The sequence below is a fragment of the Rhinichthys klamathensis genome, unplaced genomic scaffold, assembly GCF_029890125.1.
Source record: "Rhinichthys klamathensis goyatoka isolate OS25496 unplaced genomic scaffold, OSU_Roscu_1.1 h1tg000068l_1, whole genome shotgun sequence".
In the NCBI taxonomy this organism is placed as follows: domain Eukaryota; kingdom Metazoa; phylum Chordata; class Actinopteri; order Cypriniformes; family Leuciscidae; genus Rhinichthys; species Rhinichthys klamathensis.
In genome coordinates, this window is record NW_026606611.1 from 5,697,202 (window position 1) to 5,712,605 (window position 15,404).

General features: G+C 40.6%; 1 protein-coding gene across 1 annotated transcript in view; it reads left to right on the forward strand.

The window, feature by feature from the left end:
- Nucleotides 1-1,100: 1,100 nt before the first annotated feature.
- LOC130084889 (uncharacterized) overlaps nucleotides 1,101-15,404 on the forward strand; it is a 37,371-nt gene continuing 23,067 nt past the window's right edge. The window contains exon 1 of the mRNA XM_056250420.1: nucleotides 1,101-1,236. Within this exon, the coding sequence (XP_056106395.1) occupies nucleotides 1,101-1,236 (136 nt within the window). The remainder of the gene's footprint in view (nucleotides 1,237-15,404) is intronic.

Below are 15,404 nucleotides of genomic sequence, written 5' to 3' on the forward strand. Positions count from 1 at the left end.
AGGCCGTCCTGGTGGCATTTCGGGGTGAGTACGTTCCCCTGAATAGTGATTGGCTGGGGGTCCTTCGGGTTCCCTAGCCACATTCCCTAGAAGGGACCCCTTCTAATTGAAGTTGTGGTCCTTGGCCTTTGAGCAGGCCCAGGTAGGCCTTTCATTTAACCATGTTTATTGAGGTTTTCCTGTGAGGCTTATAGCTTGGGCTATGACCGTAGGGAATGCTGTCACTGACAGCCCAGTGTGACCTGAGGGTGAGTGGTTCTAGCATTTCATTTGAATTTGCTGATTCCTTAGCATGGCGGCTTGGGTATATTATTCCCCAAAGCGTCATTCGACGCAGTGCGAGTTCCCTTTCGAAAGGGAACGTCTCAGGTTGCGACTGTAACCTATGTTCCCTGAGAACAGGGAACGAGACACTGCGTCTCCTTGCCATGCCTCGGGGCCTGCCTACTGAACTGTTCCTTTAGACGAAAGGATATTGTCATGTTTGCAAGGCGCCCTTTTATACTTCCAGGTCGCATGTTAACCCTCTGGGGACCAGAAACGCGCCCGCGCGTTTTGCTCGTTTTTTTTTTAGCAATGCAAAATAAACTCAAACTGCTCTGTTAATTTTGATCTTTCATGTTCGTGTTATACATCAATCGATCCTGTTCAGGTTCTATTTTTTTTCTTTATACTCACAATAAAAATAAAGTGTTTTGCTTTTTGCCAAATGAAGAAAAATGAACATGATGCGAGTTCTTCACTCTCTCTGTCAGCGAACTCCAATTTGAAACGCGTTTGGAAATGATCTGTAACTCCACGAAAATTCAGTCAAACAGGCAAATATACCCACGGGCATAAAGCTAGAGATCGCATCTTTTAAATGAAGTCATTTATATTAAAAACAAATATTCTCAGCTTCTGTAATCTGTATGAAAATAGAGCGATTCCAGTCGAGCTCATTACGAGCTCATTCACTTTAATTCGTTCACGCCTACTCCCAGAGCGCGCTATTCACAAGATAATGTGTTAAGCCATCTATGGAAAACAGGTAAACGCCCCCAAGCAAATGCATTAAAGGCTTCAAGTTTCATCATTCAGTTCACCTGCGCGTTAGGAAGATGGCACGATACACCGGTGTAGAAGCTCTTCAGCTCGTCCTGGATACTAGCGACGAAGAATCCACATTTTCATCAGAAGAAGAGCGCGACTCTGATGACGACCGTTTGATCGAGCCGTGGATAGAATTTCGTATGAGTAAGTATTTAGTCTTACTTCCATTAGTTGACAAGCTATTCAATATAAACATGTAGCTTACATATTATACTGGGTGGACTATTTTCCACTTGCCATCCAGAGTATTGACATTTGATATATTCAACACGATCTAATGAAAGTGCATATCTATACCATGAATTTAATATCTCGTGTTAAAGAGAAAAAGTTTTTTTTTTTTTTTTTTTTTTTTCTGCATATGCTACGCACTGTAAACCCCAGTTAGGAAATTTGTATGTGTAAATGATATGTTTAGATCATTGTGTATGAAACCTAGAATGTAGAAGTTATTTTAGAAAATAGGCCTACTAGATGTTTAGATTATATTTTGACTAGTTTAAATGCTGCCTCATTATTATCATTGACGATGCAGGCTCGCAAATATCAGTTGTAAATGTGTGTAAATGTGCTGAAATGTGTAAATATACCCAGTTAATGAATTGCGCAAATGTGTTTTGTTTGCGGTGTGCCTCTCCGGCAATGGCCCATTGACACGCATATTTATTGCACTCGCCTAAAATTATTTACATCAGTTATTCATTATAGACTAATGCTGCTATGGTTATATTTATGTAATAATAGTCCTCAACTTAAAAAAAAAAAAAGAAAAAAAAAGGAATGTAGCTTCATCACTTCCTCCGCCTGCAACTCGGAGTGCGCTTAGCAACACAGTCAGAAATCAGAAAGAGTAAGTACATATTTACCTACAATTTTACAGATGTTAGTTCAATTTTGTTTATACTTAGTGTTAATACAATATGAGCCTGTATGACTTCACAATTGCTTTGTTTATAGCCGACTGATTATTTATTTATTTTACTCACATTTGATTTGCTTAGAGCAAATTTAGAACATTTAGTTTCTCCACATAGAGGAATTACAATAAAACAGATTGAAAAACCTTTGAATCTCCTTTCATTCTTTGTTCAGGCTGCCTCACTTGATGGGCCATTAGCCATTGGGGGAGTGTCTGTCACACCCCTGGTCTGAATCTCATTAATATTGATAGGCCATTACCACCCCCTCGCATAAGCCTCTTCTGAAAAAAAACTGTCATACAAAGTATGAATTCATGTTTCGCTTTATGTGAACAATTAGGCTGGATGATTTTCACATCATTTTGAAGCCAGAACTAGGGACAACATCCATTAGTCAAAAGTCTTGTGGACACATATTTAGTATGTGTTTTGTGGTCTTATTTCAGCAACTTTAATTTTTTTTTTTTCAATAACCACGCATAAACATTATTCTCTTAAAAATACAAACATGTACATACATGTTGCTCACATATCATGGTAGCCCCGTTTGTGCTATATAGAGTGAATTTACACCTTTGCCATTAACATGTTTATAAATAACTGAAAAAAGCACAAATGTCAGTGCATGTCAAAACATCCCAAAGGCCCCAAAAACACGCTGGTCCCCAGAGGGTTAATCATTCACATGAATGATTCACTGGCTGTTGCCGGTCCATGTGATTGACGTGATTTGATTGTGATTTCAGACACCTGTCAAACCTGAGGCATTCCCCAAAGCGTCATTCGACGCAGTGTCTCGTTCCCTGTTCTCAGGGAACATACAGGTCCTTCTCAAAAAATTAGCATATTGTGATAAAGTTCATTGTTTTCCATAATGTAATGATACAAATTAAACTTTCATATATTTTAGATTCATTGCACACCAACTGAAATATTTCTGGTCTTTTATTGTTTTAATACTGATGATTTTGGCATACAGCTCATGAAAACCCGAAATTCATATCTCAAAAAATTAGCATATTATGAAAAGGTTCTCTAAACGAGCTATTAACCTAATCATCTGAATCAACTAATTAACTCTAAACAACTGCAAACGATTCCTGAGGCTTTTAAAAACTTCCAGCCTGTTTCATTACTCAAAACCGCAATCATGGGTAAGAATGCAGACATGACTGCTGTCCAGAAGGCCATCATTGACACCCTCAAGCAAGAGGGTAAGACACAGAAAGAAATTTCTGAACAAATAGGCTGTTCCCAGAGTGCTGTATCAAGGCACCTCAGTGGGAAGTCTGTGGGAAGGAAAAAGTGTGGCAAAAAACGCTGCACAACGAGAAGAGGTGACCGGACCCTGAGGAAGATTGTGGAGAAGGACCGATTCCAGACCTTGGGGGACCTGCGGAAGCAGTGGACTGAGTCTGGAGTAGAAACATCCAGAGCCACCGTGCACAGGCGTGTGCAGGAAATGGGCTACAGGTGCCGCATTCCCCAGGTCAAGCCACTTTTGAACCAGAAACAGCAGCAGAAGCGCCTGACCTGGGCTACAGAGAAGCAGCACTGGACTGTTGCTCAGTTTTGCATGTCATTTGGAAATCAAGGTGCCAGAGTCTGGAGGAAGACTGGGGAGAAGGAAATGCCAAAATGCCTGAAGTCCAGTGTCAAGTACCCACAGTCAGTGATGGTCTGGGGTGCCATGTCAGCTGCTGGTGTTGGTGCACTGTGTTTTATCAAGGGCATGGTCAATGCAGCTAGCTATCAGGAGATTTTGGAGCACTTCATGCTTCCATCTGCTGAAAAGCTTTATGGAGATGAAGATTTCATTTTTCAGCATGACCTGGCACCTGCTCACAGTGCCAAAACCACTGGTAAATGGTTTACTGACCATGGTATTACTGTGCTCAATTAGCCTGCCAACTCTCCTGACCTGAACCCCATAGAGAATCTGTGGGAAATTGTGAAGAGAAAGTTGAGAGACGCAAGACCCAACACTCTGGATGAGCTTAAGGCCGCTATCGAAGCATCCTGGGCCTCCATAACACCTCAGCAGTGCCACAGGCTGATTGCCTCCATGCCACGCCGCATTGAAGCAGTCATTTCTGCAAAAGGATTCCCGACCAAGTATTGACTATTGAGTGCATAACTGAACATATTTATTTGAAGGTTGACTTTTTTTTTGTATTAAAAACACTTCTTTTATTGGTCGGATGAAATATGCTAATTTTTTGAGACAGGAATTTTGGGTTTTCATGAGCTGTATGCAAAAATCATCAGTATTAAAACAAAAAAAGACCTGAAATATTTCAGTTGGTGTGCAATGACTCTAAAATATATGAAAGTTTAATTTTTATCATTACATTATGGAAAATAATGAACTTTATCACAATATGCTAATTTTTTTAGAAGGACCTGTAGGTTACAGTCGTAACCTGAGATGATTTCAGCCCACCCAAAAAAAAAAAAAAACATATGGTGTAGCTCCACCCAAAAGTGATGATTTCATGCTTAACGGTTGTTATTTTGGACTTTTCTTGAATATTTTTGTCTGTATTTTTCTAATTATGTACTAAAATATTTTCTCTTCATCTTTCTAGAATTTATGTCTTTATATAGGTAGCATTTTAATGCACCTCTGTGCAGCATTAAAACACATGGTATTTTTCATTTTCATGCAGCTTCTGCAGAGTAAAATCATTCTACTATAGATAGGCTCATTTAACCATAACATAATTGGCTCATAGGGCTGTGAGGGGGCCCTTGCTTATTGGCTGCGGGATTGTCCTGTGTGTCTGTGCACATAAATACTGTGTAAAAAATGTATGTATTATACTGCATGGCGCATAGGTTTGGATATTAGTTCACAGGGAGAAGTGTTATCTAATACAGAGAGGAAAAGATTCGTTTTTCCCCAAGCCTCAGGTGTCAGACTATAGCTTCAGTCAAGTCTCACATGGTTTTCCCGGATTAGCAATGACTGAATAATTATCTTAACAATGTCATTGAGACATTGTACTGATGCATAACTGAATAGTATTTTCACAGGATTCACTTCACAAAAAACACAGAGATCTTGTCTTTGTTCAGCTTAAACTCTGAATAAAATTAATCCTTTTTCCTCTGCTATTGTAAATATTCAATGTAAATAATGACGTACGATCCAATGACGTTCGGTCCGTCTGTGATGTGCGCCGTGCTTTATGATGTGTACCATTTTGCATATTTTATTAGATTCTTAGCCCATAACAGAGTAGCTGGAGGCCGACTGCAACCCTGATACAGACCATTAAAATGCAAATCAAGCCCCGTAATATAAAACTGAGATCTATATTGCCATAGACCCTTAGAGGTGAACATTCAACAAATCACCTCTAGGCTCATTTAGCTTGTGTTATTCAGTAATGTTATCCTATCTATTGCTTCACCCAGAAAACCTGTAGGCCAGTGCTATTACCCATGCGTTCAGCATTTTTCTACTTATGGCCAAGGCTGGACTGAGGTGTTTCACATCATCAGTGTATCCTAACTGTGCTTAGTTCAGCCAACAAACAAAGTGCTAAGCTAATAAGAAGTAGCCTGCTTTGCTAAAGCCCTGATTCTGTTCTTTTTGGATGGCCGTCAGTTTATAAAGACTGCCAGCCTGAAGCAGGTGGAAGAGCTTGTAGTGTGCAGCAAATAGAGTATCTTACTAGGTGACGATTTAACAGAGGACCAAAGTGACATGCAAGATTCATAGTGTGAAATTTGGCTAATGGGTTCTTGGTTCTCCTCCCAGTACGATACATTACCCGATTCTACAAACACCCGGACATGTAGTGTGAGGTTCAGTTTTAACACAGACTGTGGATGTTAAAATGATTAGTCATACACAAATAAAAATTCTGACATCGTTTACTCACTCTCATGTTGTTCCTAACTCATACACATCTTTCTTCTGTGGAACAGAAAGGTGAACTTTTTAAAGAATATATTGGATTTTGAATAGGTAAATGAGGACTGGGGCTGTCAAAAATGACAGAAATCACCATAAAAATAACATGTTCCCTACTTTATGAAACCACAGAAGAGCTTTGTCTGACAAATTTAAATCAATCACTAAAAATCTTCATCCTGGTTCTCTTGGCACTTCCGTGCAGATCCAGTGTTGTTTAAGAATTATATATACTATTATATCTATACATATTTGTTTTCAATTTTTATTTTACCTTTAAGTAATTTTAAGTTGACAAATGACAAACTCATTGCAAGGAGACTGAATCAAACATGCATATGAACAATAAACATGACAAAACAAACTCAAAACGTGACAATTAGTTCATGAATTGGACTAATACAGTTTTCGATCTGGTCACTGAAAAGAGTTTACAAAAACATCAGAGAATACTGATATTTTGTTCTATTCATCATACAAATATGACTCATCATAGGACTTCAGAAGACTTAGAATATGGTGAATGAGTCATATGATATTTTTATGATAATTATGTTCTATTGAAGTTCCAAACCGTATTCACTGCATTGGAAATTGCATGGAAATGAGCACCTAGTATTATTCCAAATGTCTCCTTTTATTTTAAAGGGAAGAAAGAAAGACGTGGAAAGACATGAGGGTAAGTAATGATAACCTTTGGCTGATTTATTCCTTTAAGATTTACTTGTGTATGATACTGCACTTCATACTTCTCTCAGCTACAGAGCTTGTACAACTCTTAAAATCATGACATAAAGTTTTCAATTAAGAATAATATTGAGTGACATGCTTTGGCCAGTTCAGACAGCTGGTCAGGCCGAGAATGGGTTTGTGAGGGAATATATGGTCTGTCTGCGACCAATAATACGATTCATAAATTAGTGAGGAATTAACTGGACATCATGAGCAGGTTTGGTCGAGCTTCCAGACCTCTGTCTGTGGTTTATGAGGCCTTGGGTCATTACGGATAGTAGAATGGCTGACTCTTTCAGCGCAAATAAATAGAGGGCAGGACTGTGGAACTGGTGTTTGAAGCAAGATGTGCATTATGTAACATTATTGTGTTTTTTATGAGCTTGTGTTAATCTGTATAATTTTTGTGGGGTGGATTCACACCACTTTTGCAAATTGCAATAAGCATGCATTTTAGGGGGCATATATTTCTACAGTACATAGCACTGTGAGAAAAGAGGTGATGCTGCAAAAATGAAAGTGTTTTTTGACCTTGGCTGCATATAAACATATTGTAGGACACATCCAAACCAAAATCAAGAACCTTTAAAACAGCAGAATAGGGGTATTTTAAAGACATCCACAAAAGACAAAAATTATGCTTGCAAATGTTTTAAGTGACAGTTGCCCAAAGCCTGTTTGTGCCAAATCCAGCTCAATTTGAGGGTCTTCATAATACATTTATGTCAAGAGTCAGTCACAGCATGATTAGAGCTCTCTTGTGATGCTTCTGGGTAAAAATGGAACTGTCTCTGATATTTCTGCATGTGATAAGCTAATAGACAGAATTTTCCCAATGTCTCCTATATTAAATTTTAATGATCTTTCATGACATAATTATATTTGACCGCCTGAAACCCAATAAGTATAGTTTTATCAACACAACTTCAATTTTCAAAGGCCCTTTTCCTGTGTATTAAATTACTTAAGAAACAATGCAACTAATAATGCAAACCTAATGTCAACTTAGTTAAATAAAGAACCAAACAAGGAAGCAACAACCTGATGTTTTAAACACCGAACAAAAATGTCCCTGGTTACGACTGTAACCCTTGTTCCCTGAGAAGGGAACGAGATGCTGCATCGAAGACAACACTATGGGGAACGCATCTGCGTGATAACGTCTGAAGCATCTGTGAAACTATACCAATCCTGATTGGTGCTACGTCGGGACGTAGCGTGTGATGATGTACACAGAAGCTTACAAAATCACGGCGGAACACAACAGTGTTAACTTCTGATAGGCTGAAGCAAGCCGCTCTCAGGCATTCAGGAGGTGTGGCAAAGTGACGCAGCATCTCATTCCCTTCTGAGGGAACAAGGGTTACAGTTGTAACCCGAGACGTTCCCTTTTAAGGGAACTCACTCTGTGTCGAAGATGACACAATGGGGAAGAAAGCTTTTAACCTATTGGACTCATTTATGTAAATCATCACAGGCCTAGCGCGGATGAGTCTGGATCAAATTGCCCCATTGTCACTTTAGTGGCATGGCAGAGGTTAAACAGAAACACCTCCAAACTCCTCCCTGAGCTTCAAAAAGATCTTAATCAACTCAACTCCCCTCCCACAGCAGGAAAGAAGGCCAGGTGGCATGGATGGACATCTGAGAGAAGCACCAATATACATACACAAACATTCTTTCCATTTAACTCATAATACATTCATTCCAAAATGTATGATATATTCCTGTGAGTATGTATTTTCCTGTGAGTATGTATGTTTCCCACCTCATATTAGCCTAGTTATGACATTCTAGTTGTGTTAGTTGAACTCTAAGTGCTTATAATCAAGTGTAAGATTGTATCTCCACTTTTGTATCTTCCAGCCATATCGTTCTTGATACCGAATTAAACCTCTCGGGTTGCCTTAGCTAAACATATATAGTAGGTTACGATAAAATGTATTACTATGTTTGCCATCCTTTGAAGTAAAAATGACCAATTCTGACACCATCATAAAACATGCTAATTAGGCTGTCAGTAGGAGACAAAGAAACTCTCTCCCGCTAAAAGATTTCTCAGCACTATTGGTCAGTTCAAGTTTTCCTTAAAGGACAATGACGATGGCTCATCGCGATCTTAGTCTTATGTCTTAGTCTTATCCTTTCGCTTTGTGTCTTGTCTTATCTCGTGCTTCTTGCCTTATTTTAGTCTTGTGCTCATTCATTGTGCTGTGCAACCTCTAGTCTTGTGATCATTCATTCACAGACTTACCCTGATTTTCCGGCAACTTTGCTTTCAAGTAAACCTTTTAAACTCCCCGCGAACGACGTGCTTTCCGGAAGAACCGAAAGAACGCTTCAAACTCGCGGATTAAGTGAGGATCTACACACACACACACGCAAATTCTTGGTCAGCACCAAAGATCTATGCAAGTATTATTTATATCGATATTTAGATGCGTTTAAGATTGTTTGCCCCTGCCTTAAGGTGATTTGATTCTTTGGTGGCTCTCAAAGGTTAACTGTTTGTGATATTTGTCATTCTGTGATCTGCTCTCTCTTTCTTTATTTATTTTCGTTATTCTGTTTATATGATTCTTTGTTGAAGTATAGTCGTATGTATTCGTAGTTTCATTGATTAAAACCCAAATGCTTGATTGTCTCTGTCTGCTGCTCACCTAACAAAGTCTCTTAAATGTGTGATCTAAAGCTACAAGCTTTTATATTGTTGAGTACGTTATAGTAATAGTATATCAGAAAAGTTATTCTTCATGACCAGAAGAATAACATTTCTTGAGAGTTGATAAGAAGAATAAGCTTCCTTGAGAGTTGATAAGAAGAATAAGCTTCCTTGATAGTTGATAAGATCAACACATTATTCGATGTGAAATTAATTCTGTTAAAGGTTATTCTGAAAATTGATCCAGCCTATCTATATATTCATAATTGATTATAATTCGTTGTAAATAATTATCCATATATATAGAGACAAATACATGGGCTAGGTATTCCCTTTTTGGGCGATTTAAAATGTGTAGGCAATAATTGATCATAACCAGTATGATTAATAATTAATTATATATTCCCTTTTTGAGCTAATTCGCTACACTGTCCAGGATGAGAGCACTTGTGATCCGGGTGTGGATGGAAGATTCAGACTATAAAACGTGAACGTGTTATGAACGTGTGTGGGGAGGTTCAGCCGCATCACAGACTTCCTTGAAGGGAAACCCTCCGATAGTAGGGCTTTAGAAGATGCCATACTCCTGGTAGAATGAGCCCTGATTACCAGAGGTGAAGGCAGACTGCGAGCTTTGCTTCGATAATCCATTTGCTAATTGACTGCTTTGAGGCTGGGGAACCCTTCCTAGGCAACCCGAAACACACTAACAACTGGTCTGACTTCCTCCAACGAGAGGACCTATGCACAGAGGCCTCGAGAATCCTAATAGGGCACAAAAAGTATAGCTTATCTTGGTCAACAACCTCAGCTGAGAGACCAACCTCTAAAAGCTGGTCCCCCTCCAGACCCATAGCTTCCACAGCTCCGGCCGGGGGGGATAAATTGTACCCCCAACCTGTGAGAGAAGGTCCCTCCTGGACGGAATCTCCCAAGGCTAACCTTCGATGATCACTATAAGACCTGAAAACCAGACTCGGGCCGGCCAAAGCGGGGCTACCAGCAGTAGACTGATCCTGTCCTACCTGACCCTCTCTAGAACTCACGGGAGCAGAGCGTTCAGGAGAAAAGCATACAGGTGCCGCCTTGGCCAAACCTGTACCATACTATCCAGCCTCATCATGCATCCCATTAGGGAGAACCATAGCGGACAGTGAGTTGTCTCTCGAGACGCAAACAGATCCACTTCCGCGTGGCCAAACTTCCTCCAGATACACTCCATCACATGGGTGGAGTCTCCATTCCCAGGGCCTCAGCTCCTGACTCAACAGTACGTCTGTCCCCACATTCTGGTCCCCAGGGATATTCATTTCCCTGAGCAACAGCAATTTGCCCTGGGATCACAGGAGGACCTGATACCCAAGTCTGAGGGCGGGATCTCAGCTCATGTTGGGCGCTGCTGCCATAAGTCCCAATAGTCTCTGGAACTGTTTTACAGTGATGGTCTGGCCTTGCTTGATCCTGCAGCCAGGATAGACTCGATACGAGCGGAAGACAGTTGTGCCCGCATCGCAGTCAAGTACCATACCACCCCCAGGAACGTAGTTCTCTGCAGGGGACACAGTATGCTTTTCTTGCCATTTAGCGCCAGCCCCAAGCACTTTATATGGCCAAGGACGTCATCTCGATGCCAAACTGCCATCTCCTGCGAATGGGCTAGAATTAACCAGTCGTCTATATAATTGAGAAAACGAATGCCCTGGAGTCTCAAGGGAGCCAGTGCTGCATCCCTGAATTGTGTTAAGGTGCGAGGGGATAGTGCTAGGCCTAATGGAAGAACACGACATTGGAACGCTTTGCCCCCAAAAACAAACCGCAGGAACTTCTTGTGTTGTTGAAGGATTGAAATATGGAAGTAAGCGTCCTTAAGATCTATCATGACAAACCAGTCCTCGGACTTCATCTGACACACGATGAGCGAGATTGTTAACATCTTGAATCTGGCGAATTCTCGAAATCCCCCGCTTCGATGCTGAGAACATTAACCTCCTCGGAGGAAGACGATCACAACATCGGGCTCTCGCTCGAGGTGAAAGAAGCCACAGAGTGGGCTTCCATATCCCGAATGGAAGCTCTGGAGCCTGCAAGCGAGAGACAAGAAAGGCCCAAAGCAGCTCAAGCTCCTCTGACAGCTCCATCTGCAACCCCCACGATCTGAAACGCGGGACCTGAACCACAAGGAGCCCCCTCGAGAGTTGCCTATGCATGATCCGTTCCCAGGCAATACACACAAAGCTTGTGTGTGTCCCCACCCATGATGTATCTTGGGCAGGGAGGCAAACACTGCTGGAATTGCCTTTCATTCGCCATTATCTTTAATATACATTATATATAAAAACAGGACAGACAACAATAAATAAGACAGAAAGTTCACACCCAGAGCACTTGCTGAAGAACAGCTCCTCTGTTGTCTTCCGGCGTCCCTTTGAAAGCTCCCGTGTATGCCGTCACACGCTACGTCACGACATAGTAATCAGGATTGGTTTAGTTTCACATGTGCTTCAGACACTATCCCCCAGAGGCATTCCCTATAGTGTCGTTTTTGACGCAGCGTGAGTTCCCTCGAAAGGTAACTGTGAATAATTTCTGACTTAACCATGTCTGATGAACTGAATTGTCTGCAGACTTTCTCAAATATTCAGAAAGTTCATTGCAAATTTACTGACAGTAACAGAAAACCATGCACGTTGTTTGATCTACAGTATCGGGGCTATCACGTATACATGGCATTGATGTAAAATTCATGACATTATAGCTAGCATCAGATGCTGCACAAATAATGTAGAGCAAACGGTGAGATATATTGAAATGAGCAGGGGACATACGCTGTCCTTTCAACAGGCATACATTATGCATGCATGCACACATCCATTATAGATAAAAATTAAGCCTGCTTAAAGGGATTCAAAATGTAGTGTCAAAACTGATTGAATCAAAAAAATTTAGTAAAATCCACCACCCATGGGCAAAATCAGGCAAAATGTACTGTGGCAGGAAGAAGTGTGGATTAGATGTGACTGTAAAAAATAAGGCATTGTTCTGCCCCTGTGGTTATGGCAACTAAAAAGGCTGACGGTGATGAGGTGGGCTCAGGGGTGAGCTGCAGGATGTTCCCTAGTGAGTCAATGCCAAAACAATCACAATGTCATGCATTAACTCTGACACATAGTTGCACACCATTGGCGGAAATGGCCTTGTAATACATTTCATAAACAAGTCAAAAACTCTATAGAGTTGATCTAGGATTCTGTGGTTGTGCCATTTACCATATTATAAAAGTGACATTGTTTTTGTGTGTGTGTGTGTGGAAAACAATGATCACTGGGTGTCTGTGTATCAACTGAATAACAGGTCTGTGTTAGTTAAACCATCACATGAAAAAAAAAACTGACTGAGAGCGGTGCACCTGTCCGCACTGTGTTCGAAACCAAAGACAGCTGCCTTGCTGTCTAGTTATTCAATGACCTAGACAGTGTTTGGTTATGAAGATACCTCTGATAGATCTAACAGTGTTGTTACTGTTAACTATAAACTAACTATTAAAAATATTTTTTGGTAATATAAAGTATATAGCATAATATTTTAAAATAAGATACATTTTGCCTCACATTCACCAATTCACTCACTCATTCATACACCGACAGTGGTGTCAGCCATGCAAGGCGCCATCCAGCTCGTCAGGAGCAGCTGGGGTTAGGTGTCTTGCTCATGGACACTTCAACACTTGGTCAGGTGGAACCGGGGATTGAACCACCAACCTTCTGGTTGGTAGACAACCTACATGAACCACTGAGCCACTGCCGCCCCATAAGATAACACACATTCTGTTTTTGGTTGCATTGCGAGTATTCGCTGCGTGTTTCTGTATTTGGTTGTGTTGTGAGTGTTTTTAGTGCGTTACTGTATTTGGTTGTGTTGTGAGTATTTGCAGCGCATTTCTTTATTTGGTTGCATTGTGAGTTATTGCAGCGCGCTACTGTATTTGGGTGCGTTGTGAATATTTGCAGCGCGTGTGTTGTCAAACTGATGAAGATGGGTTTTTTTTGCATGTGTTTTCTTCAGTTGCAGCACATTGAACTTTGTGATATTTACAGCTCATTTCTGTATTTGGTTGCATTGTGAGTATGTTCAGCGCATTTATATATTTGGTTGCGTTGTCGAACTGATGAAGATACAGTATTTTCTAGATTTGCTGGTGTTTTTTCTTTCTTTCTATTTGCATGTGTTTTCTTCAGTTGCAGCACCACCGTAGATATGTCTACAATTGATGTACATCCAGGACAAAAGGTACAATGGCATCTCAGTCTGATGGGACATTCCTCACGTTGTTGTTCAGGAGACATCGCAGAGGTCTCTTTCTTTAGGGCAGGGGTGTCAAACTCAGTTCCTAGAGGACCACTGTCCTGCAGAGTTTGGCTCCTTAATTAAATACACCTCAACCAGCTAATCAAGGTCTTCAGGATTACTTGAAAACTTCCAGGCAGGTGTTTTGGAGCTGGTATGAGATACTAGCTGAATCCGAAATCGCCCCCTAAACCCTCATTCACTATTCCCTACGTTAGTCCACTAATACTGTTACTTGAAGGAGTGAATGAAAACGATTCAGCGAACTCGGACAGCTGTCGAGTGTACAACGGCTGTGCATTCGTTATTGCGGTGCAATGTGGGATTGAATGAGTGCACTCAATAAAGTCCACTATGGGTTCGGACACCACTACAAATGACTGTCCCCACAAATAGCGCCCTATTTGAGGGTAAAGGGGGCGATTTCGGATTCAGCCTCTCTCTGCAGGACAGTGGCCCTCCAGGAGTGGAATTTGACAAATGTGTTTTAGGGTTATAATAGACTCAGGAGAGAAGAAACATCCCACACTTCGGAGCAGTTGAGCATATACTCTTCACACCACTCCATGTTTAGATTCTCTCAAGTAGTTTCTGGCTTCCACCCATCAAGATTACCACAATAATCTCATCAGAAAGAGTGTTGAATGCACTGTGGAGATTAAAAGCAAAGACTTCCACTTTGTAATCGAGTTCGTTTACCCTACAGCAAGCCATTGCTATAAAAAAAGGGACTCTAGCCTTTTTCTGCAGTCTTGGAGATGTAATTTTGTGCTTGTATGACCATTGGCCACTGGATAGTGTAAGATTATGACAGCAACCCAGGGGAAAAATGCTGGTTCCATGCCTTCCAGGATATTCACTTCAGATTAGACAGGCAAGGGAAAAGATGATAGGTTGTCTCAAATGAATCCCACTACTCACTGCTGGGTGTTTTCTACCTGCATTTAACTTCACAATATGTGTTTCCTCTGTATAAAGCTAACATGTCATGGATAAAAAAAAAAAAAATGCTTTGCATTTGAGATGTATTACGAGTTATGCACTCACAAGGCCTTTAATTTACATAATGATCTTTTCTGGTATAACTTGACCATGGGTTCAACAAAAGGATTTCTGTCTGCTCCATTACTTACTCGAGCAGGTGCAAATCCTAAATTCAAAGCACATTCAGGATGGTGAACACTAGCCAGAGTCAAAGCGACAGAGGTCAGCAAATATCCCAGATGGTTACACACTTCACATTTAATTACTGCACATTTAAACAATTCCTGCCCAATTACTGTACATCTGTTTTGGCTCAGGAACTTAGAACAAGTGACCACTGGTCCCGCAATGTTAAAACAGTCAAAATCATCTGTGCTTTGCAGCATACAAAATTAATCTCTGACTGTTTTGTGTTTTATTCTGTCAGCTTGATATTGTTGCTGTTGCCTTTCAGACATTATAATGTTGGGTAAAACCTAAAATACAAGAACAGCCACGGTCATTGTCCTTAAGTCAACATTTTGATCTCTCTTGCTTGTCCTAGGGAGAAACCTAAGACACAATTAATACTTTGAACATAACTGAGACCTCCATTAAGTCTGCTATGAAAGTGCTAAGAAAGATTGTGATACAATAATCTCCCTCTGGGATTGTCTTTGTGCTGAGTATATTGATTTAGTCTAAAATAGTCAGAGATGCATGCAAATATTTACTAATTCTGAATATCAATGTCCTGCGAATATCCATA